This window comes from Typopeltis vanoorti, chromosome 4, assembly GCF_054136105.1.
Source record: "Typopeltis vanoorti isolate ZY-2024b chromosome 4, IOZ_Tvanoo_1.0, whole genome shotgun sequence".
Taxonomy (NCBI): Eukaryota; Metazoa; Arthropoda; class Arachnida; order Uropygi; family Thelyphonidae; genus Typopeltis; species Typopeltis vanoorti.
In genome coordinates this window covers 155,256,785-155,282,631 of record NC_143552.1, presented here as the reverse complement: position 1 = coordinate 155,282,631, position 25,847 = coordinate 155,256,785, and the positions used below count along the sequence as shown (strand labels likewise).

General features: G+C 36.7%; 1 protein-coding gene across 1 annotated transcript in view; it reads right to left on the bottom strand.

Annotated features, from left to right (window-relative positions):
• Nucleotides 1-25,847, bottom strand: part of Gbeta76C (guanine nucleotide-binding protein subunit beta-2) — an 81,861-nt gene that overhangs the window by 40,447 nt on the left and 15,567 nt on the right. Inside the window, exon 4 of the mRNA XM_090392184.1 lies at nt 17,050-17,113. Within this exon, the coding sequence (XP_090248310.1) occupies nt 17,050-17,113 (64 nt within the window). The remainder of the gene's footprint in view (nt 1-17,049; nt 17,114-25,847) is intronic.

Below are 25,847 nucleotides of genomic sequence, written 5' to 3'. Positions count from 1 at the left end.
AGGATCAATATTAGATTAAACTTACAATCAAACTTTCATAAATCATAATGTCTATAAGCCTTTTCTCTCTCAATGCAAGAGGATGTGCCTCTGCTCTACGCAACAGAATAGTCTTTGACCAGGTACAAAAATATCATATAGACCTAATACTTCTGCAAGAAACAAACATCAACTCCTCATCCAATTTATCCAGAAGATGGGCAGAGTGGCCTTATGACTTACAGCACTCTGCAACCCAACAACATCATGGAGCAGGAGTTAACTTAGGTGTACATCATAGATCTCCCTACAAACTAAAAGTGATTGCTGATATACCAGGATATGCCTTGTATGTTCACATAATAGCACCCGACCATAATACCCTGCATGTGTTCAACATCTACATACCACAGCAGGATGCTCTGCCATCACAAATCCTGGATTTCGTTCAAAACCATCTTTCTAGTATAGACCAAGAACATGTCATAATAACAGGAGACTTTAATTGCACTCTTGACCAAGAGTGCAATTAAAATCTCCTGTTATTATGACTTAATTGTGCTGAACATCATAGCCAATTAATAAACAAACTTCAAACACCGGTAAACGATAATGAACTCATCGACGTCTTCCGGTGTCAACATCCTGATAAGAAATCCTTCACATGGAGGTCAGCAATCACAGCGACAAATAGGCCACTCTACCAAGCACGACTGGACAGATACTACATTTCCAAACACACCTTGCCTCTAGTTAGAAACATCTCACCCATCCCTTCCTACATTTCAGATCATTGCTTCGTCAAGCTGCAACTTTCATTGTCTTTGGAGGCATCCAAATCAGGAAGTGCCTATTGGATCTTCAACAATACTCTCCTGAAAGATCCAGCTTATATAAAAAACACTCAGGCTTTAATAGCCAACCTCACTCACTCGAAAGTGGATACAGAACCAATGAAAACATGGTGGCCCCACTTAAAATCACGAATAAAATCCTTTACGCAGATCTACAGTCACCAGAAAAATCAACAGAGAAACATTAGAATCCGAGAGCTTGAAGAACAGCTCAAGTATCTCCCAGAAGAAAGCCCTGAACATCAGTCTACCTTCCAAGCCATACAAAGACAGGCAGAATTATCGGCAAAAGGAGCCCTATTTAGATCGCGGCATACACAAATAAATCTTTCAGACGTCCCCACAAAATATTTTTTCTCTTTGGAAAAAAAGTGCCAGGCAGCAAATTCCATCTCTGCTATCAGACTTCAAGATGGCAGCATCACAGAAGATCCAAGAAAAATCACCTCTGAAATCCTACAATACTACAAGAATGCATACAGCACTGCAGAACATCCCATCATGCCATTCACGAAATACTGAAAGAAACAAAAAAAAATCTCTGCAACAGATCCGAACCACTTAGAAAACAAAATCACGCTAGATGAACTGAAAATCGCATGCACATCTTTGCCAAACAATAAATCTCCTGGCCTTGATGGTCTCACATCAGAGTTTTTCTGAGTCTTTTGGAATCAACTCGGACCACTTCTCAAAACACTGCAAGAAGCCTACATCAATGGCCTCCCACAATCCGTCACGACCTCAGTAGCACGATTGATACCAAAGAAGGGAGACCACACGGATATCCGAAACTGGCGTCCAATCTCCCTAATTAATACCGATTGCAAAATCATTTCTAAAGTTATAGCAAACCGAATAAAGCCAACACTGCCTGAAGTTATTGGCCAACATCAAACGTACTCTGTCCCAGGAAGATCAATACATGATAACCTCCATTTAATAAGAGACCTCATCCACATCGCAAACAGCCAACATGAAAACCTAGCACTCGTCAGTCTTGATCAGGAGAAGGCTTTCGACAGGGTAGAGCACGAGTACCTTTATGAAGTTCTAAAAGCATTTGGCTATGGTCCTCTCATCATTGAAACAGTGCAATTGCTTTACAGAGATGTACACTTCTGTTTAAAAATCAACAACAGGCTCACTCGCACTTTGTCATACTCTCGAGGGATCAAGTAAGGATGTCCCCTCTCCGGTCAATTATACACACTGGCCATAGAACCCTTCTTAAAAAGAGTACACGACACCATCATCTCCAAACGAACCAGAATAATAGAGCCACATCAAAAAATTACCCGATGACGTCACTGTAATAGTCCGAAATGAAGAAGAAATGACTAACCGAGGAAGCACACAGACTATATGCACAAGCCTCAGGGGCCAAATTATATTCTGCAAAAACCACGGGCTTGTGGTCAGGCAGATGGGAGTCTAGAAATGATTCTCCGAACGAATGTACTTGATCAAGCGAAGGACAAAGATACTTAGGTGTGCACTTTGGCAACACCAAAATACATAATACACTCTGAACTGGACACAGCTGCACAACCGTTTTAAACAGGTGCTATAGGTAAATGGAACAGCGTTCGTTCCATGTCTTCACTTAGAGGAAGAGTACTAATAGTTAACCAGATGGCTGCGAGTGTCTTATGGCATATCTTCAAAGTACTCACGCCTCCTGAAGAATTTCTCTACCACATTCAAAAGGAAATCAAACGTTTCCTCTGGAACAAAACTTACTGGACAACATACCCTCAACTCTGCAAGCCACTCAGCAAGGGAGGTCATGGCCTGATTTCCCTTGAAAACAAGATTAGATCATTCAGGATAATCCTCCTAAAGACACTTCAATGCAATCACACTTCGATTACATCACGAAATCATCCACCAGAGGACTTACACTTTCCACAATCCTCCGAATGGCCAGTCCTGCACCATCTCCTCCTAAACTACCTCATTTTTACAAAGATGCTCTACAGCGATGGAAAAACACAGGACTTCATCACACACTCACAGGATCAACAGAGTCAGCTGTACTTACAGAACCACTATTTTCGAACAGAAACATAGCAAGTCTCACAACTGGCCAGCCTTTTCTTTTCCCTACATGGAACTGGGCAGGAATAAGAGTCATAGGGGACCTCCTAACCCAGACCCTAAAGTGGAAAGCATTCACAAGCCTACCAACGAAGAATCCAAAAACTGAAAAGCAATATCAACAGCGGCAAGCCTCCATTATAAAAGCCTATCCAGTTATCGCTACACCTCAGGAAATCCGTATTCCTTCTAGAAACTGCTCGGGGCAGATACTACCGAAGCCTCTCACTTCCAATTCTTCCCTCCAAGTACAAGAAAATATACCACCTCCTCATGTCAGTGTCTCCATCCTCGCCCTTCTTATATTCATCCTTAACCCTCTCATCGACAAGGCTGCATATGCCACTCAGTTTTCAGTGGGATCTGTCATATAAATCAAAGTGAGCCAAACCAGATTCCGACATACAGTGGCATATGGCATAACATCTTGCCAACTGCTTCTAAGCTCTACAAATTTCAGCTAAGAGAAACGGATCTGTGTCTATTCTGTGACGTTTCAGGTACCTTGGAACACACATATCTGACCTGTCCCGCAAACAAAATGATAATCACCTATGCCCTGAATACTGCCTCGAGCACCTGTAACTACATACACAGCCAAGAAGACTACTGGAATTTAGTGCACACAGAAGAAAACAGACACAGAACATGCAATTTTCCTCTTCATCTGCGCTAAGGCCGTCATCTACAGCTTCTACCTAAAACAGACAAGAAATGACCAGCACCCATCCATCACTGAAACTGCACAAACCCTCATGTATATCCTCCGTCGGAAACTAAAAAGCAGGCTGATATTGGAACTTGAGTACTTCGAAGAAACAAGAACTGTCGCGAAATTCATAGAGGAGTGAAATCCAACTAGTGCCCTCTTCTGGATTGACGACGATAATACGCTTCATCTGAAAGATAACTCAGACTGAAACTGAACTGTAAATTTTGAATTCATTTATTGCATTCTCTATTGTATACCCGAAAGGAAAATGTTTCTTTCTCTAATATATATATATATATACAGGGTGTTCGGGATAAATTTGACATATTTATAATTAATTATATTTTTCCGTAAGTTACATGTATTAACACACACTTCTCTTCATTTAAAAGTTTGGACCCTTCTTCATTCATATACAAGATGTCGGAAAGGATGGATAGCTGGAACCCACCTGAATCATGGAAGAGAATAACTTGTATCATGATGATTCGTGCCCGCCATCAAAATAAGGATATTACGACTGCTGCCCAATGCTCCCTGAATACAGTAAAAACAATCAGGCATGAACTAGAGACTTGCAATGGTGACTACGAGGATGTAGCAAGAAGAAAGATCCCTAGCAGACGATCTGATTGCGTTCGTACAGCAGAATTCCTCGCAAATCTGCAGGAACAGGTGTTGAAGAACCCTGGCATTGGAATTCGGGCTTTGTTCGTGGAGTTGCTAACTGTAGTCAAGCCCTGGATAACAAGGGTAGCCAATGGTAGGCCGTATGTATGGCAGCAGGATTCGGCCCCTTGCCACACCTCTGGGAAAAGTCAAAAATGGTTGTCTGAAAATTTCTACGACTTCACCAGTCCAAATGTTTGGCCTCCAAACTCCCCAGACCTTAACCCCATGGATTATTTTGTATGGGGCGCAGTTGAAAAAGACACCAATCGCACTTCCAGTAATACAAAAGCCCAGTTAATGGATAAAATTAAAACAGTTTTTGCGGCCCTTCCCAGGGAGACTGTAGCATCAGCTTGTTCGAGGTTCCGAAGCAGAATTGAAGCTGTGATCGATGCTAATGGTGGTTATTTTGAGTAAATCTTGTTGATAGTATTGTAATTAACTCTGCCTGTAATGTTTTTTGTCAATTCATTAAATTTAATAGATACAAAGAAGATTTTCTTTTTCCTTACGAAACTGTCAAATTTATCCCGAACACCCTGTACTTATATACTTATAATATGTAAATAGTCCTTGTTACCTATCGTCTAATGTATATTTTAACAAGTTAAATTTTTTTAAAAATTAATAAATAAATAAAAAATATCTATCTATTTTCGTGCAAGTTTTTATCTATCTATCTATTTTCATCTATTATCATTCTATCTATTTTCATCAAACCTGACGCAGATATTCAGTGGAGAATGTGGCACAACGTAATACCCACTTCAACTATATTACAAAAATTTAACTCAGATGTCTCAGATAACTTCCTGTTCTGCTGTCAATCGGGAACAGTCCGGCATATCTACTTGGAATGCCCAATCAACACCCAATTAATCAGTTTGTCTCGGGAAATGGCAGCTCTCACCTGTGGTAGTCTTCATACAGAAGAGGAGTACTTCAATCTTATCCATGTGGAGTCAAATAATCATTCGTTCTGCAATTACCTCTCCATCACTGCGAAAGCCGTAATATATAACTTCTACCTCAGACATACAAGACCAGACAGCACAGCAACTTCACAGAGAGAGGCAGCTGACCAACTCCTTGCACCTTCAAACAAAAGGTGAGAAGTCGGATCCTACACGAGCATCACCACCACAGGCAAAACAACACCTTAGATATTTTACACCAAGACTAGAATCCACGGAATCAACTCCTGGCTGAGCAGGGCGACTGCATCATGGTCCACTTTCCAGCATAGAAGTGACATCATCCCCTCCCAAGGAAAGGGGAAAGAAAGACTTTTCGTGCTTAACAGTGCGAATATTAATCAGCTGTCAACCTCATGTAAATAGATAATATTGTCCTATAGTAACTATTATGTTCTTACACATACATGTCAGATTTTGTTCTTATAGAGTATCGTCAAAATAACTGTTAATAGCTGTAATTTATAAAAAAAATAAAAATAAATAAAAATAAAAATGTAAATTACCTTATAACTGATATTTCGATGTAACATACCTCAACAAGAGCATGAGCATGTAACCTCTCTGCCTGACTGCAGAGAACCAAAAACCGGTTAATCCTGTACATAAGATTGTTAGGTTTACAAAAACTAAAATAAAATAAGATAAATATATATTTTTTTTTTTTCGTGCATTGTGGTATCATGTTATAACTGTTATTGTATGAAAAGTGTAATATCATCCTATAAGAACTGTTTTTCTTACGTAATTTATCTCAACAATCAATCAATCAATGAGCATGTAACCTCTGCCTGACTGCAAAGAACCAAAACCGGTTAATCCTGTAAATAAGATTGTTATTTTTAAATGAAAAAAGTTACATATAACTAAATGTTTTATACCCATAAAGCCTTCTCTGAACTTCTCGAGAGCAGACCCAATACGGAGTTTTTTCAACTTTCAAGCCTTTCCTGGCCTCCAATAAGCAGGGCAGTGGCCTCACCCCGTGCAATGGAATTCATCTCCACCTGAAAACAATGACGAACATCCATGGCGGAATTCCAACTCGGTTTCTGCAAGGTGCTTACACCAACTACCCATCTAACCCGGCCAAATTCTTATCGATAACGTGGCTCGCTCATTATCCTTCTTCTTCTTCTTTTAATTTGTTACGTTTGCAGTACATCCTGATGTACATCAGTACATCCATTACAGTCCTGTAACCCACAGTGCGTAATTTGCAACGCGTGTAGTCCATAACTGTCACTCGATCATAAAAGTATAACAAACTTCTCGATTTAGTCTAGAAAAAAGTATATTTGTAAACTTGTTTTTTAAAAAAATGATTATATCAAGGAAATCGGATTTTTGGAGTAATTCTGACTTATGTTCAAGTTCACAATAATTAGAATTATAAAATATTCTCAAAGAAAGATTCAAATTCACAGCCATATTATAATGGAGTATATTAGATATCAAAACAGAGGCTGTATGAAGATGATAACTTCCTTATATATAAGTGACGTTCGAATGTGACGTGGTTAACCAGTAACAGAACTTCAACCCTGCTTATAGTCCAGTATGAACTTTTCGACTAAAGACGAGGGTCAGCAAAGAGACGAAGAGTTTTTCCTAACAGAAATTTCGGTTTTTATCCTTCCATTCGGGAAAACAACCAAGAGAGAACATTCGCAACTGACGGACACTCTGGTCTATAATTGAGACTTAACCAACACCTCTCACAGTGTTCGTTTGATTTATAGGAAGCCATTTATTAATTCAGCTATTAATTTGATTTATGTGAAGATACGCTCTGCGCCATTTTCTCCATTGGTGTGGAGCATTGCTGTGACAGGTCATTGAGCTTAACACGACAGCAATAATAATAAAGATTATTAATAAAAATTAACTCTGTCTCAAGTGCATGCAACATCTCTCTCTCTCTCTCTCTCTCTCTCTCTCTCTCTCTCTCTTGCTTCAATTTCTATTATATTTTACAATAATTTTATTATTATTACCAGATTTGCATTTTGAAAAAAATAATAATAAAAACATATCAGAATGCAAATCTGGTAATAACGGAAATATCTGTTTTTATTTTTTATTTTTATTTTTATCTTGCTCCCACCCGCGAATAGCTGTAAACCTGTAGTCCAGTAATAATGTAGGTAGACTAATAGGAGTTTATTATTATTATTATTATTATTATTAATTTGTTAGTCAGTTCTCCAGGCCTAACACCGAACCTTTTGAGCCTCTTTCAGTCCTTCAACAAGAGGAACTGTAGTGTCACACCATGTGATGAAATTCATCTACCAGCTAACAACAATGACATACCTCCATGTTCACACGGAATTCGTACTCGCGGCCTTTTGCAAGGAGAGCGAATACATGAACCATACAGCAAACCGGGGTGGCAAATATACATCTCTATTATATATATATATCTTGAAAAACCTTTCCTAGATGAAAAAAAAAAGCAGGTGGGTTCATTAAAGAAAAGAAATAAATAAAAACACTGCGTATGTGGACAGTCAGCAAAATAAACATAAACATGAAGGTCCTCTAAGAGGAAGTGAGCGAACAAAACCTTCAAAGAAAATAGCACATTCCAAGCAGCTCTTGAACGATAATAATGTTACGGTAATATTAAGGAATAGCAATGTTGTGGTTGTGTAAAACGTGCCTGGTTTTCTCCGGTTCGTCTGTTTTGTTCATGGAGACAGCAGGAAACGAAAGAGCGGATCAGCTGGCTAAAGAAGCCGCTAGAAACGAACGGCTAGAAACAAGTTACCAAAATTACTCAAAATCTGCTATAAAAACACTTGCAGAAAAATAAGCCGAGGCTTGTGGGAAGAAGAATGGAAGACATCAAAAAACGGATCAGCAACAAAAGAATTCTTGCCAAGCATCAGAAGAAGACCCCCGGCTGAAAAGACACGCCATTTCTTCAGGTTTAACAACGCTATTAACGGCACATGGAAAACTAAGAACTATTTACACAGATTCCATATCCTGGAATCGCCATCATGCACTCGTAGTCTACACCTTCAACGGACTGTCGATCACTAACTCTATGACTGTCAGCTGTTGGACTCTATCCGGATTCCCCTAATACAACATGTCATCACTCGGAGACAAGTGGCCAGTATCAAAACAGAGACTTATCGAAAAGTATTACATAGAATTAATTAAATTTGCCGATAAGATCAACTTCCAGTGTTTGTAATCTAAGATAAATTACTGATATTGTATGAATTATATAGTGTTAATATATGGATATAGAAATGTAAATATGAATATTGATATAAAAATATAAATAGAAATGTTAATCAGTACTTGTAAGCTACATCTAATATAAGCATGTAGGAGTAAATTACCTCCTGGTAGGGTTACTATTGGGAGGAAAACACACACACACACACACACACACACACACACACACACACACACACACACACACACACACACACACACACACACACACACACAAAATTCTGCGAAGGAAAATTTTGCCATTCATATATGAGACCTGCTAATTCATTTTCAGTTGAAAAGATTCTTTTAGTGTTGAGACGTAATTTGAACCGAAGTGATTTCAACTTAAGGAAGAAGGTTGGTCTCACTCTACCATGAAGAATAAATGGAAATAGTTCTCATTTTTGATTGGTCAGCAATAAGTGCATGCGAGTGAGATAAAGGTAGTCTAGTGAAGGGAAAAAAATCCATTTAGTTCAAATAGATTTCGATTCTACTTGATTCTATACAAATGGGAACAGAGGCGTATAAATTTATGATAATAATAATAATGTTACTTTTCTCAATTTATAAAAATTAAGTGGATATTAAATCCAACATTATTTCAAAGCCGAATGCAGAAACTATAAACGTTTCGTATGAAATCTGACCAGAGAACTTAAGGGAATACATTCGCCGGCGTTTACGAATTGTCCTAGCCGGACCTAATAGGTGACACGACCGCTATCAAGCGTCCGCATATTCGCCTCCTTTTGGTCCATTTTGATAAGGTTTCACTGGCCTGACAGCTGTTTCGAACGTATTGGCTCCTCATCAGAGACCATGTAGAAACCTTTCTTGCAATACTAGGAAACTTGAAACGTCGGAGAGGTGTATTTTCTTTAAGCGAACTCTCGGTCGGTGCGTGAAAGTATTTATTAAAATAAAGAGCCAAAAAGTTCTTTATTTTAGTAAATATCCACTTAATGTCCACAATTTAATATCCACTTCATTTTTATAAATTTTGCATCGCCGAACTGAACCCTTTTGGTTCTTTATTTTAGTAAATTAATTTTCTCAAGTTTCTTATTCTGTAATAGGTTGGAAATACTTTATTACTCTTCACTTTTTCGGTGCTTCCGAGATGTCCAGTTTTAAGTCGAACGAAGGTTCGACTTAAAATCCTGTTTATCTTTCTTACTTTCTTTGAATCACCGGGGTGTTCAGTAGTGAACTACAGTACTTAGTCTGAAGTACTTTCCAGGTTGCGGTTATTATTTTGATTTTCCAAATGATTTAAGAATAGACCAGCTCCAGGTTATCAGGTTAACGCTATCATTTGATCTTTCTTTCTTTCTTTCTTTCATTAATGCACCTTTCATTTCATTACCCTTCTACCTTACACTTCATTGTATCCATTGAAGATAAAATTTGTGTTTTAAGCGGAAGGCTACTGACTTACGCTAATGTGCTGACACTGCTTTCGCTTACATCTGAAAACGTTTGTGAGTTTTGTACTAACTCCTCCTCCTCCTCCTCTCTCTCTCTCTCTCTCTCTCTCTCTCTCTCTCTCTCTCTCTCTCTCTCTCGCAGAATTCAAATGTTTCTGTCATGCGATGGATTTAGGGACTCTGAAATTTGGAATCTCCAATGGACTCTGAAATAGTACTGAATAACCAAATTAGAACTGTAAACATTTTTTTCTGATATTTCTTACTTCCTATTCTCCTTTACAGCTACACCATTTTTTTGTGTTGTTGTTGTTAAGATATTGCTATAATAAATATTGCTCAAAATGCCGCAAAAACGCACAAGAACAGCGAGTCAAGAACAAGATATCAAGACTTGAGGTTATTGAAGATATTGAGGAGGATGTTGAAAATGAATTAACCTCCAAAATAGCGAAATTAAAGCAGATTATCAGAGAGACGAAGCGGGAATTATAGAAAGTTCGAGAGGCATTTGAATGAACTATAGGGAGAAAAAGAAATTAAGCAGCAAAATAAGAAACAACACAGCATGGAATCAGGTAAGTCAGTAAGCGAAAATCAAGGAAATTATTTGGTATGATGACTCTATCATAAAACATTCTGTTGATGAGCGGATTATAAATTAAAGTTTTCAATTTTCCATTTTATATTTTTCTAAAATTAAAAATAAAAATTATAAAAATTTAAAATTTAAATTATAAAAATTTAAAATTTAAAATTATAAAAATAAAAATTAAAAATATAGCAAATGCAATTCAAAACCAGAAAAGAAAAGTAAGCGAGATCGTTATTGTAGTAGGTACTAATGACTTAACTAGCGATAACTTCAGTATGAGAGAGGACATGAAAGGGTTGTTGCAAGAGGCGAGAGTGAAGAGTGAGAAAGTAAAAATCGTTAGTATTTTACCTTGATATGGTAAAAATACATTGAAAAGAAGGCTAAGATGGCAAACGATTCGATGCATAACCTGTGTAGAACGAATGGATGAGTTTTTGGATGGGTGGAGTGAGTTTGAGGGAAGGTTGCGTTTGCATAAGAGGGATGGCCTATAGTTGAATGAGTGTAAGAGCGACAATATTATATAACTGTGTTAATGACGGGAATGGGCTTTGTAATGGAAATGTTCACGAGGAAAGAACGATTTCGACTTTGTGTTCGTCCGGTTCGGATCCATCAAACGTGTGCAAAGATATCTACATGTACAAGACACTAGAGAAGAATATAGATCTGCAAGTTGTCCAACTGTGTCATGCAGACTGCAGACAAGAGCAGTGGCGGCTCGTGAAGTTTTAAGTGGGGGTGCTGCCTATGCAAAATAATTTTAAAAAATTATTTTTTTCCTAATCAGTAACCAATTTATTAATAAATAAATCTACAGATTTATTTATTAATAAATTGGTTATTAATTAGGAAAAAAGAATGATTTTTTTTAATTTTGTATAGGCAGCACTCCCACTTAAAGCTTCACAGGCCCCCGCTGGACAAGAGTATACAAAAGAACATGCAGGTAGATTATTATGTCTGTACACGAATGCTAGGAGTATCAGAAACAAAAGGGTAGAGTTTGTTACCTTCATCAACATGTTGGGACCTCAGATTGTAGGCATTAGCGAGACCTGGCTATCAGAATCAGACCTACTAATTGGTATCGAGTGTAAAGGGTACACAATTTTTAGGAAGGATAGGAGAGAAGAGGGGGGGTGCTGCTAATGATATCGGATGACGAATCCAGTTACTGTTGAGAACTATGATTGTAGTACTAGTAACAGTATTTCGTGTGGCAATGAATTTCAAGCCATCTTGTGTGAGGTGGAATCCAACAAAGATCAATTACCTAGTGGGGTTTTGTTACAGACCTAGTGGGTCGGTTGCTAGTGATGAAGAAATGCATCGCCAAATAGAAAAGATGAGCGCAAAAAGAGTAATCATAATGGGAGACTTTAATTATCCAAATATTGATTAAGTAGCAGTAGAATCTTATGAGAAGGACGGCAATGAATTTATTGAGCTGTTGCAAGAGAACATCCTCACGCAGCATGTGAAAGAAGAAACTCGAGGTCAAAGAGTGTTAGATTTGATTACGCGTCAGAGGGTGTTTCAATTAGACTTAACTATTCTGTCTTCCGTTAGTGAGAGTGATCATGCGGTACTCACTTGGGAAGTGACTAAGTTCCATTCAGAAAAGGTTGCATGCTGAACTACAAAGCAGGAAATTATGACCAGCTGAGCAGTATACAGAGTTCTGTGGAATGGGATCGGATGATGGATGGGAAGAATATCGACAGTGCATGGGAAGCATTTAAACAACACTTAAATGATGCGATATCAGAATGTGTCCCGAGAGTTCGAAGAATAAATAGCGTAGGAGTAAAATGAATGTGTAATCTTATTAAGCAAGAGATTCTTAAGAAACGGATGACGTGGAAGGAATACCGTGTGCATAGGGATGGCGTCCGTTATGAACGTTATAAGCAGTAGGCTAAAATAGTCACAACTGTTGTACGGAAAGCAAAGCCTGAGCATGAAAAGAAATTTGCTCTGCAAGCTATAGGCAACCCACAAAAATTCTATCGATATGCTGCAGGTAAAAGAAAGAATGAATATTAAAGAATAACGTATAAATCTAGATGGCGTGAGGGTTAAAGATGCAGAAGAGGTTGTTCAGTTAATGAGCGCCTATTTTGTTAAAAGCTGTCAACCTGGTGAACGCAACATTGAGCTCACTGTTACCTCTTCATCAGATGAAGAAAGAAGGTGTGTGAGGCCGAGGTATTAGTGCTGTTGCACAAACTGAATAAGAATTCAGCAGTAGGGACTGATGGAATATCAGCATGTGTACTAAAAGAGTGTTCAGCTGAACTGATCATTCCTTTGACCCGGATATTTAATATAAGTCCCAGAACAGGGAAGATTCCGCAGGAATGGAAGGAATGTATGGTAATTCCATTGCATAAGGGTGGTGAAAAGACCAATGTATCCAATTATCGACCAATTAGTATCTCAAGAGTGGTGGTGAAGATTTTGGAAAAAAATGGTTAGGACTGACAGCGAATCTTTACTTTGCAATGAACAGCATGGGTTTACTAAGGGAAGGTCATGTTTTAGCAACTTGCTCACATTCTATAACAATTGAAATAAAACACTTTTGGATTTTGCTAAGGCTTCTGACAGTATACAGCAGGCCTGCACAATTTGATTGTCTTTGAGGGCCTGACCAAGGGCCAGATCACTTCGGACCTAGAATCTTAGACTAGTCACTGCAGCTAAACTTAAGTACATTTGTAAGTAGGTCTACAGTAAATACTAATTAATATTAATACTTAAATATTTTAGATAGTTACAATTAAAATTGTAATCAAAATTATTTACAAACAGATATAGCTGCAGAATTTCTCGATAAAAACCACTTAAACATAAACACAAAGTTTAGTAATAATTTCAATGAGAATATCACACTTATTCTCAGTGAAATATAAGTGACTGAATGTCACATTGTGACATTCAGAATATCACAATGTGACACATTGCATTTCTTTGTTACCACTATTTTATCAAAGTTTGGTGTCATGTTTGAAGTGGCCGTTCTTAATGTGGCCTCTAAATTGATATCACTTAAAGATGAACGCTGTTTGGGTTTGTTCAGGTTCATGACCAAAAATGTTTGTTCACAAGTATACGTGCTCCCAAACATACAAAATACCTGGTAGGAAGTATCCAACAAACTTTTATATTTATCCTGATCCAGAATAGAATCAAACTCTTGTAAAGTACTCTCCCTATGCTTGACCCGATAATTTTCAGAACACTGGAGATCGATAACTTCCATCTGGAGTTCGACAGGTAGATTTCCTGCTTCGACAGAAAATGGATCCTCAATCACTTTTATGCGGACTTCGTCCGATGTTCCGAATCCATTTTACACTTTTTACTTAAGCTCATTGTGTCGAGATTGACAATATTAATTACAAAAAAACTAATGATGAAAAACTCACAATAATGCAGGTTATGATAACAGTTATGTAATGTATTGCTCCAGCTACAACCAACCGCTACACTGCCAAAGCCAGTCAAGGCACGGCCAACTTTGTGTAATACGATTCGTTCTCGTTCGTACACATCAAGTCGTTATCACGGAGATGTAACTTTGAATTTCCCCGCAGCGACACTAGTGCTAACAAAACCTCGAAAGGATTGTAATAATTTGTTATTAAATACGACAGTGGGAATAACTCCAAATGCAATTTTTCTCGAGTTGAGAGAAACATGATTGTGTAAAAGTGTAAAGTCTTGGTAAAAATTTAATTCAACGCCAGGAAAAAATCGTGTAACTTCATATTCTCCCGTATGATTAAATAATTCAATCAGGCAGACGGCCAAAATAAATAGCATTGCTGGCTGCATGCGGCTCTCGGGCCGTATGTTGTGCAGGCCTGGTATACAGCATGGTAGACTATTGCATAAATTGGAAAAAATGGGTTTGGTTATAGAATATTAGCACGGGTAAGAGGATGGGTGACTGAGAGATATGAAAAAAGTGGTATACAGGGGATGTGAGTCTGCAAGATTTAAGATAACTGGTGGTTTACCAGAAGGATCAGTGCTTGGTCCACTGTTATTCAACCTGTACATTAATGATATTGGGAAGGATTTGACAGGCAACATACAGCTATTTGTTGTTGTTTTCAAGATAGGTAGGGTAATCAGGAATGTTACTGATATGCAGTATTGTAGAATGATTTGAGTAGACTGGAATTGTGGGCATGGGAAAATGGGTGTCCGTTCAGTGTTAGCAAATGTAAAGTCACTCACTTTGGCGTGATTAGATATCCGATGTCGTAGTATATTGGTAGGATTATGCAAGAAGAAGCTAATCAGGCTAGGGATCTTGGAGTGTTAGTAGATAGAAAGTTAAATTTCAGGGGCCATGTAGCAAAAGATTACAAATACAACTCAAAATATAATTGCAATGCTGAAACGAACTTTCATATGTAAAGACAAGGATGTTATTTTGTCTCTTGACATGGCCTTGATAAGACCTCACTTGGACTATTGTGCGCAGGTCTGGTCTCCTGGTTTCCGTTTTTATTCTGATATATTGGAGAGGGTGCAAAGGAGAGTGTCAAAAATGATATCAGGATTATGGAATACTGATTATGAAGACAGATTGAGAATTTGTAGGCTGCAGGCACTAGCAAACAGCAGAAAGAGGGGTGATAGGATTGAGACTTACAAACTTTTGAAAAAATTATGCAGAATTTTAGTAGATTGAATTTTTAATTTTATGAGGCGGGAAAATGACAATAGGGCATCCTTGGAAGATGAGAATGAATGCTGCTGAGAAGGAGTGAGGACTAGATTTTCCACTTAAAGGATGTTGCGTGATTGGAATTATTGCTATTGAATGCTGTGTGTGCAAGCAGTGCGAATGAATTCAAGAATAAGTATAATAGCAGGTGCATGGAATATGTGGTCTCCCTTGATGAGTCCCTGACTCCCTGGACATCTCTCTTAATAATAATGTAATAATAATAATAATGCCATTATCCATATATCCACGGTCGTGTTTCTAGGCTCCTCAGTAAATTTTCATTTATTTTTTGATTTTCTTTAATATCGAACCCTCATCTACAAATCTTGTGGCACATCAGCTGTGTGTGTGTGTGTGTGTGGACAAAACGTTTTATTGTATTATTTAATAGTTTGTTTCTAGTTGTAATGTTATCTCTTTGAAATATTCAAGACGAGTTTTCTTTTAACTTAATCTTCTATATTCTAGAATATTCCATTTAATATCGCAAAGAACGGGGATTCGTTTTAAAACATCCATTACTGACATCTCGTTATTTCATATTGGTTTGCCAATATATTAGAATAAAGTACTGAAAATAATTCTGTGTAGTAGGAATTTTCAAACAAATTATAAATATCTCTAAATATCTTTTGTATTCTTAATAATTATTGAAATAATTTAAGAATTTTCTTAAGATTTTATAAGTTTACAAATTATTTTATAATTATTCTAAATACCTTTTCATAATTAGTATAGATTATCTATATATAAAATTTGTCAGAGGTCGCCATGAAGAGAAGTTGCTTTCACTTTAATCGTCGTTATCATTGGATGAGCAATCGTCTCAGAGGATTTACTAATTTCGTGTGAAAGTTTTCATTCAATATGTTATCTGTCAAGACTCCAATATTTTCACATCTTATATTTTAATCTCATTATTGTCAATTCAATTTACTCAAAATTGCTTTCATTTCAAGGTTTGATCCGATTTGCGAAGGCCAACGTCGAGGTGGTCCTCAGCCTGTTTTCCAGCGGATCTCCCAGACCAGTTCTTCCCCAATTTATCGTTTTTGTTCTTCGTTATACTGGTTTCATTGGATTTTTTTTTTATTTTATTTGTTTACTGTTTTTAGGTTTTTTGATGTATTTTTCCTGTTTTGGGACTTTTCCTTGACTGAAAAATCAAACGACGGTTTTTTAGAAGTACCTAGTCGGTCAACAGCTACACCTTGTCAAATGGGACCTCTTTTAGTATCTCACTCGATCCGTTTCTCTTCTGTCTTGAACTCTATATTTCTGTCTCATAAGGTACTTCTTACTGTATCGATCTACCAAGATATTGGTCCGTTTTCTTCCAAAAAAAAAAAAACTAGTTTTGCAAATCTCCCATTCTGTTTAAGTGACCGTACCACCTGAGATTGGCTTTGCTAACACACTAACAAGAGTGTGTTCTTCCCGGTATCCTCATTTTTAATATGGCATTGTCATTTATGCGGTATCTGTTCAGTTCTCCTCCTATCTTTCTCAGAACTTTGGTCTCCATTTCTTCATTGGGTTTTTTTATTTCCAGAGAACAAAGAGCAAAAAGTGCACTTGAGGAGCAGTGGTAGATAACAAGTTTGTTAGCTCGTCACGCGCCAGTGGTTTTACCTTTTAAAGCCCCGCCAAAACTGCTATGTTATACAAAACGGATAACGTAAGAAATAATTGTTCTATATATAAGACCATAAAGAAACCATGAAAGAAAGCTTTTTAACTTACCTTATTTCCTGTCCAAGTATCCCAGACAATGAGTTTCCCGTCCAACGATCCAGACACCACATGTCTGATGAGAAACAAAAGCAACGAATCACTCAAAATGACTTTTGATGCAATTGCGCGAGAACTTATTAATCTCGACACAGAAAATTAAGATAATTGTCTTTGTCTAACGAATAACATTGTGGGAATAAGAATACTATAATTGTTACAATTCATATAATTGGCGCATAACTTCATCACACAAAATTATTTGAAAACAAATAATTTTGTGTGACAAAATTAACAAATAACGCGTGAGAATGTGCTTCATGGATGGTGAAAAGCAGAATATCGAAATAGGACACTTTTCCGCTTGGTTACTGAATATATTGTACTTAACAAGAAATCATATTCTTGTTTTAATTCCTTATCCAAGCTCAAGCAAACAAATTTACTGTGTGTGAGTGAGATATCTTTTTCGACTTAACGATGAAAAAACATTTCTACAACTATTTCTTATCCAGAATATTTAATAATATGGGGATATGCCCTATTAATCCTTGGATACGGAAGATATATGAATTCTGCATTGATTTAAATCTGCATCTACCTGGATCTAGCTTTCATTGATGACAATCCAAGAACAGCTGTGGTCTGATGCTAAGTGGAGCCCGGGTTTGGAGCAGTTGATTCCTGCCTGCTGCATACTTATACGTGAGGCGACCGTGGGTTATTTGATTGACTCTTTGTAGAGCTGAGGATTGGAATAGTGGTGGATTATAAATTGGGGAGATTTTTGTTCACTGCTTAATACTGCGGAGATTTCGAATGGTGGCGAGGTTCTGCCTCCGACTTTGTATTTGTATATTCTTGGTTCTGCATGCTGTTGCCTGCCAGTGGAATCAGGAGAGAGAGAGAGAGAGAGAGAAGAGGAAAAAAAAGAGATTTTTTTTTAAATTTGTCATTGAGTACACAGAAAGAAGCTGTAAGAGTTTTGACAGATTTCTGTTAAACTGTAATGGTCTTCGTAGCCGAGGGCGAGTCTGAACAACTTATTACCTCAATAAAGAGTCTCGGCCTTCCTGGAGAAGTCAAAAAATCATACGATTAGGAAGAACAACAAAAGATCATTGATATTTTTGGAAAATATGATTTGTTACATTCGTTTCTATTTCTACAATGGCCTTGCACATTACGCATATTCTTAGCAACAGAATGGACAAAGTAGAATGTTTTCTTAAAGTTGAAAAATATTTATAAGGCTGATGCCACTTTCTTTTATAATGTGATGATGACGAATAAGAGTGGAAATAATGTGCATCCTTGTCTTACCAGGTCATTTTTTTAAATAAAAAATATTCTACGTTGTCCATTCTGTTGCTACTCACCAGCTAGTAAACTCTGCCTACGACGGGCAAGTGGGCGACCGTTTATGTACACAGAGGTCGAACCCTGTGTACATAAACTTTACGCAAGGTCTCGAGACTTGTAACACGATAATGTCTGTGGAAAATTCGTAAGAGAACTGAATCTGATAATTTCGAAGAACTTGGGAAAAAACTGTTCCAGGGTTATATTAAATGAAGGATGGGAAGTCGGTTCAGTGAGTTTGAAGCCGAACGGTGTACTGACGTTCACCAGAAGCTTCCCCGGTGTTCGTACGGATTAGAGGATTTATGGAGAGATGATGAATGCCAGTCTTTAAAATAACTTATAGAAAAGGCATAACGCAGAATCAGAGTCTGTGGAAAGCATTTGGAGGAAGTCACTGAGAAAGAGGTCGTCTGTTAAGCGGATAGATCTCCTTTGAATGCAATCGAGTTCTGTCTCTGAGGTTTTTGATGCGACATCGACTGTAATGTCAGCCACACGTTCGTCTCTTTAGCCTTTCAATGATACGAAATGTCGTATTCAAATCTATAAACGTTTCATGTTTGCTAGTTTTGTTTCTGTTTGAACAGATGCATTAAAACAATTATTTAGTCCGGACTATCTAAAAATTTTCAGCAGCTATCAGGAATTTTGTTTCGTTCGTTAAAATGTCTGGTATTCCAAATTCTCTTCGTTAAAGTACACAGTTGTGAATTCTTGGGCAAGTCATGAGCATGCGTAACTTTACACTTTCGCTACACTTAACAATAGTTTTAATTGAACTGTTTTCAGTTGTAACTGTTTATTACAAATCATTGTTTGCAAACAAAATGAAGAAAATAACCATTTTATTTCATTTTTATTTTATTTAATCACAACGCACACACTTGAATAAATTGACCATAGATTTATTTCCTTATACAACCCTTTTCTTGCTTCATTATTTGTATTCAAAAAATCTTAGCAATTCCCTTCCCAAGTTCGAAATCAATCAGCATTACCTGATGTGTTCCAAGGTAGTTTAGCGAATGTTGTTTTACTTAGTATGACACCATATAAGAGATGAGAGATGATTTTCCCCATTTGGTGTGAACCCACCATCTTTTTATTGGAAGATGGAAATGTCCTGAAAAAAGTGCCATGTTTGGTCGTCTCGTATAAATAATCTGGGAAACCTCTATCCATTAGACCGCACGTGGTGCTATTTAGAGAATTAGAGTAGGACTGCCGTAAAAATAATAGAAAAGAGTCTGAGCCATTAACAGGTCAGTGACATTGTCGCTTCGTGGCAACAAGCAGGTAGAGAATACTAATGAGAATCACCCCGATACCCCATAAATGCGTAATCGGAGCTCTCAGCAAAGCAGATCTATAATAAGAGTGACCACCCAACAAATATTCAAGCAACAAAGAGAATCTAACTTTACGAATGTTTCATGTCACTGGATTTGAACTTTTGCCTTCGTTATACTCCATCACTCATGCTTTTCTCAACTTGATCACGGATTATGTGCGTGCTGTAGAGAACAAACGACTCTGAACAGAACACCAGAAAAATTTAATGAAAACTTTCTTAAAATAAATTTATCTAAATCCATTTTGCTTGTTTAGATTAAAAAAAAAACAGCAATTCCTACTCTCTCTTTTTTCTATTTAATTTGATTTGGTCAATGGGAGAATAACAAAAAAATTTCAATTTCTTTCTTTGAACTCAGGATATATCATAATTATTTATACTTTACGGATTGTAATAATATAATTTTCCATTCCAACGCGAATTAATTACTGAGCCAGATTTTAATTACATAATTACAGGGAAACCTCGCTTAACGCGATTAATTGATCCATCAATTAATGCGCGCTAAGCGAAATCGCGTTAAGCAAATACACTAAACAATAGGAATAATTATAATTCATCCATCAGTTAGCGTAAATTTGGAAAAACTACAGTTTATAAGCTATATTAGAGGAAAAAATCATCGATGTTAATAAAAATCAGTTGCTTAAATTTTTATTTAATGTCTAAACATTTGATTGAGCTACTTTTTTTCACAAAAAAATTAAGTAAAGATGTTTGAATCGTGCTCGACTCTTTCATCTTGTCATGCGATTTGCGATAGCGAGCGATCACTTTATCAAGATTTTTGCGAACTTCGAAGCTTCGTTCCATATCAGGATCAGCATCAAACAAAATTTCCTTAGCATGCTCAATGTGATTGAAAACTCGCTCAAGTTCTTTTGCAGTTAGCTTCTTAGCCGTATCATTCTCTTGTTCGCACTCCTTATCTTCTTCTTCATATGCACGTAGTTGGAGGAGGTCCTTCTCGCTTAAATGTTCTGAATGGGAATCGTGCAAGTTTCTTACATCTTCATTACCCAGTTCATTAAATCCAAGTTCTTTTCCAGTTGTGCTCATTTCTTCAATAATGTTACATCTTGGATTTTGCGCCCGATAAACTAACATAGGTTTGAGTTTAAAGTCGCCTTCTGCATCGCCTCCTAATAAAAGCGTAAGACGATCTTTAGATACTTGGTATCCCGGTTGAGATGCTTCAGTTTTATCTAGGAAAGTTTTTGTTGCCATGGGCTTCCTTTTAAAAGAGACCAATTTCGTCGGCTTTGAATATTTGCCGATCATCAGAATCACCCTCCTGAATTATCCTTTGCAATTCTTCAGGAAATTTGGCCGCAGAATCTTTATCAGCACGAGCAGATTCCCAAGTTATTCTTACGTTATATAGTCTAGTTCGATTTTAAACCGGTCAAACCATCCTAAACTCCCAGTAAAGCTTTCCTCTTGAAATTTTATCTCTTTCAAATGATGTAAAAATATTGAGAGCTTTTGCATGAATATTCCCTGTACTAAGAGGTATTCTTTGGTTATAATCCTCAATCCAGAGTGATAAAAGACCTTCCATCTCGATCATTAAATGACTTCTATTTCGGGTGATCTGCATGCGTAAAGAAGCAGTAGCAACTTCTCCTTGTTCTTTGTGTTCTTTGCTCTTATTTAATATAGTCCGAACTGTATCCCAGGTCTCGCACAATCATGGTATTAATAGCGCCACTTTCATGTCTCTGAATGACTTCAGCTTTTCCGCTCGCTGCAGATTGGCTACAAAAAATATCGCGTAACATAAAAAAAAATCAAAATTGCATTAACTGATTAAAGCAGGAAATAGTATCATTTCACTCAATCGCGCTAACTGATTATTGCGCATATCGAATTCACGTTAAGCGAGGTTTTCCTGTATCCCTCAAACGCATGACGAGCATTGATGCATAAAATTATTCCTAACCAAAACAGTGAAGTTAATTGCCTATTTTCAGAACCGGTTGAAAAAGATCTCATCGTCTGCTTTGATCAAAAAGGTCTGTTTTTGTACAAGCGCTAATCTACTGCTATTTAATTAGAAAATATGAGATTCCCTCACGTAAAAATAAATAAATAAATAAAAGTTATCGTCAGCGGATATATTCGAGAAGCTAATTAAACTTGTAATAAATTTAGTTTAATCCTTTATCCAAGTGTGTGCAAACAAAGTTTGTACCTGAAAGTATCTTCAGGACTGGGGTCAGATAGTACAACACCGGAAAACTCGTAGCAAAGGTGGACCAAGCTAACATCACTCCTATCTCAGTATCTCCCATAATGCAAAACACATCTCCTTGCGGACATGTATAATGTTATGCATTAAGGGAAGGGCCACTACCCAGACTAGTTTCGACCTTTATTGAGGTCTCGTCAGTGGGAACCAGGTCCAGAGGTGGAGATACCAAGGCAGATGCAATGGAGAGGTCATCTTTACCTATAGGAGTTGCCAAGCGGTGTGCCACCTTTTTATTAAACTCTGCTGTTGTCCATTCGATTTAAATGTTCTATCCATTTTTGTTTATAATGTCCAATGTAGTAACTAACTGGTTTTATATTCAGAGATTGTAAACTTTCTTCATTTGTTAAGGGGGTAAAGATCCCTTATTGTTTTTCAGCCAGTAAGCGAAACTAAGATCGAAAACTACGATCTGAACGTTTCATGCCGACGAACTGCCGGCGGATCCAAGTGTAAGTGACCACTTACACTTGGATCCGCATAGTATAGCAAAAGTATGTAAGTTCTTTTCACTTAAACTCTGATATTCTAGGTCTAGCTACTCACTGATGAGACCTCAAAAAAGGTTGAAACCGGTTTGGGTAGTGACCTCTCCTCATAATGTAAAGCAGTACTACATCTCCTAGGAGCTGTGTTTTTACATTATGAGAAAATATCAAGAACAGTGAGGGATCTTGCTCCACCTTTGCAACGAGTTGCCGTGGTGTGGCACTACTAAGTGGTCACTTACACTTGGATCCGCCGACAGTTCGTCGGCACGAAACGTTCAGATCGTAGTTTTCGATCTTAGTTTCGCTTACTGGCTGAAAAACAATAAGGGATCTTTACCCACTTACCTTATCAACCTCGTCAGAAAAAAAAATAGCCGTTTGGCTTTTCTTCTTTCTTCATTTGTTTTGTGGTCCCACTTGGTATATCCAGCTGTTTTTCTGAGAAATTCATTTCTGTTGTTTGAATTCTTTTTCATCTTTCCTTTTCATGGTCCATGTTTCGCTTCCGCATAGTAGAGTTGGTTTTCACAAGACATTATATAGTCTGATTCTAGTGTGTTTTTCTACCAGGGATGGCTTAAATATATTATTTATTATGCCATTTACTTTGACAAAGTTTGATATTTTAGTGTCTATGTCTCTTTCTTCTTCGTGTGATAGATCACATCCCAAGTATCTGAAAGTGTTTACTTGTTCTAGTATTTTATTATCTATCACTATTTTACTTCTTATTGGGTTTTCTCCTTTGAATGCCATTCTTTTTGTTTTTTCTTTGGATATTGTCATATTATATTGTTTTGAGATATCATTTAATGATTTTAATGATCTTTGTAAATCATCTTCTGATGTAGCTAATACTATTTGATCATCTGCAAATAGTAGTGTATCTATCTTCATTTGCGGGGTCATTTGTATACCAAATGGGTTATGCTGTTTCCAGATTGTTAATATTTCATTTATATATATATTGAAAAGCAGAGGTGAGAGGGTACATCCTTGTCGTACCCATCTTGATATATCTTTCCATTCTGAGGTGTGTTCTAATTTAACTGCTATTTTATTTCCTGTATATATTTCTTGAATAGATTGTAAAAGTTGGTTTGGCATGTTTAAATCGGTTAATATTTTAAACAATTTTTGTCGACTAATTTTGTCAAACGTTTTTCATAATCAATAAAGGCCACGTGTGTTTCTTTTTGAAATTCTCTTCTCTTTTCTATTAATAATTTTAAAGTAAAAATTGGATCTATACAGGATCGGCCTTTTCGGAAACTGTTTTGTTCTTCTAGTAATTTGTTTTCTATAATGCTGCTTAGTTTCTCTTTTAATATTCCTGCGTATATTTTATATCCTGTATTCAGCAGACTAATTTTTCTATAGTCATTGCAATCGTCTTTATTTCCTTCTTTTATAAATTGGGATAACCAGCGCTTTTTTCCATGAGTTTTTCCGGATATCCAAACCATATTAAAAAAATGTAGAAGTCTTTCATTAAATTGTTCACCTGCATTTTTGTATAGTTCTATATTTATGTTGTCTTCTCTTGGTGTTTTCCTATTTTTCATCTTCTTTATTATATTTTTTAGTTCTAACATTGTGATATTTTCTATTAGGTCGTTCTTTGTCTTATAAAATTTTAATTTATTGTTCTCATCTGTCCAGAGATTTTGGAAATAGGTCACCCATTTTTCTAAATCTATTGTTTGTATTTTTATCTTTTCTTTTATTTCTTTATTCATTTATTTTATTACTTTAGAGGTTCTGGTTTGTGGCTTAAATAAATCATTTACTAGTTGTGTTACGAAATTGTCCCATCTCTCTCTCTCTCTCTGTCTCTCTCTATGATTTTTCCTTACTTCACGTTTTGCAATTGCACTATTTCTTTTATACTCTATTTCTGCTTCTATTGTTTTGGAATTTTGCCATTTCTGGTAACTGTCCTTTTTGGTTTTTATTATATTTTCTATTTCTTTGTTCCAGTCTCGTAGTCCTCTTTTTCTAATCCATTTGTGCTTTATTCCTAAGGTTTCTGTTGCTGCTTTTGTGAGAATTTGTTTCAAATTTTCCCATTCATCTTCTATGTCACTTGATTCATGTGTGGTTTCTGTTTTTAAGTTTGTGCATTTTTGATATTGTAGTCTAACTTGAGGATCCTGTAATGAAGAAATTTTGTAGCTTGGCTGGTAAGAATTTTCAATTCTATGTGTTTTTAGCCACTTTGGTTTAAAACGAATTTTTGCTGATACCATATAATGATCAGAGTTTAATTCAAAGCCTCGATATTCTCTTACGTCTAAAATTAACTCCGCTAATTTAAAGTTTTTGATAACGTAGTCAATTACTGATTTGTATTCTCTGGTTGACCAAGTATATTTATGTATTTCCTTGTGTTTAAACATTGAATTCATTATTCTCGTATTATTATAAATGACAAAATCGCGCAATTTGCGACATTTTGATTACATTTACTTATGTTTGTTTTGTATTTTTTGTTTCCTATTCTGACATTTACATCTCCTGCTAGTAGTAAATAGTAAGTTTTGTTTGTTTTATCTAATATTACAAGCAAATATAAATAAATTAATAAATATATTTATATATCGAGAAAAATTGGGGGTGCTGCAGTTCCGCAGTGCCTATGCACGAGCATAGTTTCGGTTACGCTAATTACTTGTCCAGGTTCCCCAACGATACACAACTTGTGCTCAAGGCAGAAACAAACAACTGGTGATTACATTATCAGCTGCACGTCGACTTGCTAGGAAAGTCATCTGTTACATTAAAATGGAGGGGATTATGAATCCGGCTATATTTTATAACCAAATATAAAAATAAACTTAAAAGGTTTGGAAATTTTACCAGAAAGCTTGTAGCATTTGAGCCCTTCGTGTCTTTTCCAGTGCCAACCAAAGTAACGGGGATGCCATAGGTTTATTTTCTCATAAGGTGTTATGTGATAAAGGTTGGTCGATTGGTAGAGCCTCTGCTACTAATGGCTCACGAAAAAGTTGAGGAAGTTTGAGCGCGGTTAGTAGTTGGAAGGAGGTCAATCGTTCGATGTTGTTGGCACACTCTCCCTCGATGAGTCTTTGGACTCCCTGGAAGTGTCACGTAATAATAATAATAAATTTTGGAAGGTTTTAAGATTTTTATATTTAGCTATAAAATACGGTGAATCCATATTATCCTCCACTATGTTATCTTGACTATTCAAATTGAAGCCTTTGGTTCTATAAATTTAGCCAACCGTTGCAAGTCAGTACCGCAACCGCATATCTAAGACAACTCGTAGTAAAGGTGGAACAAGCAACTCCGTGCATATTATCATCTTTAAATTCCTGTCTGG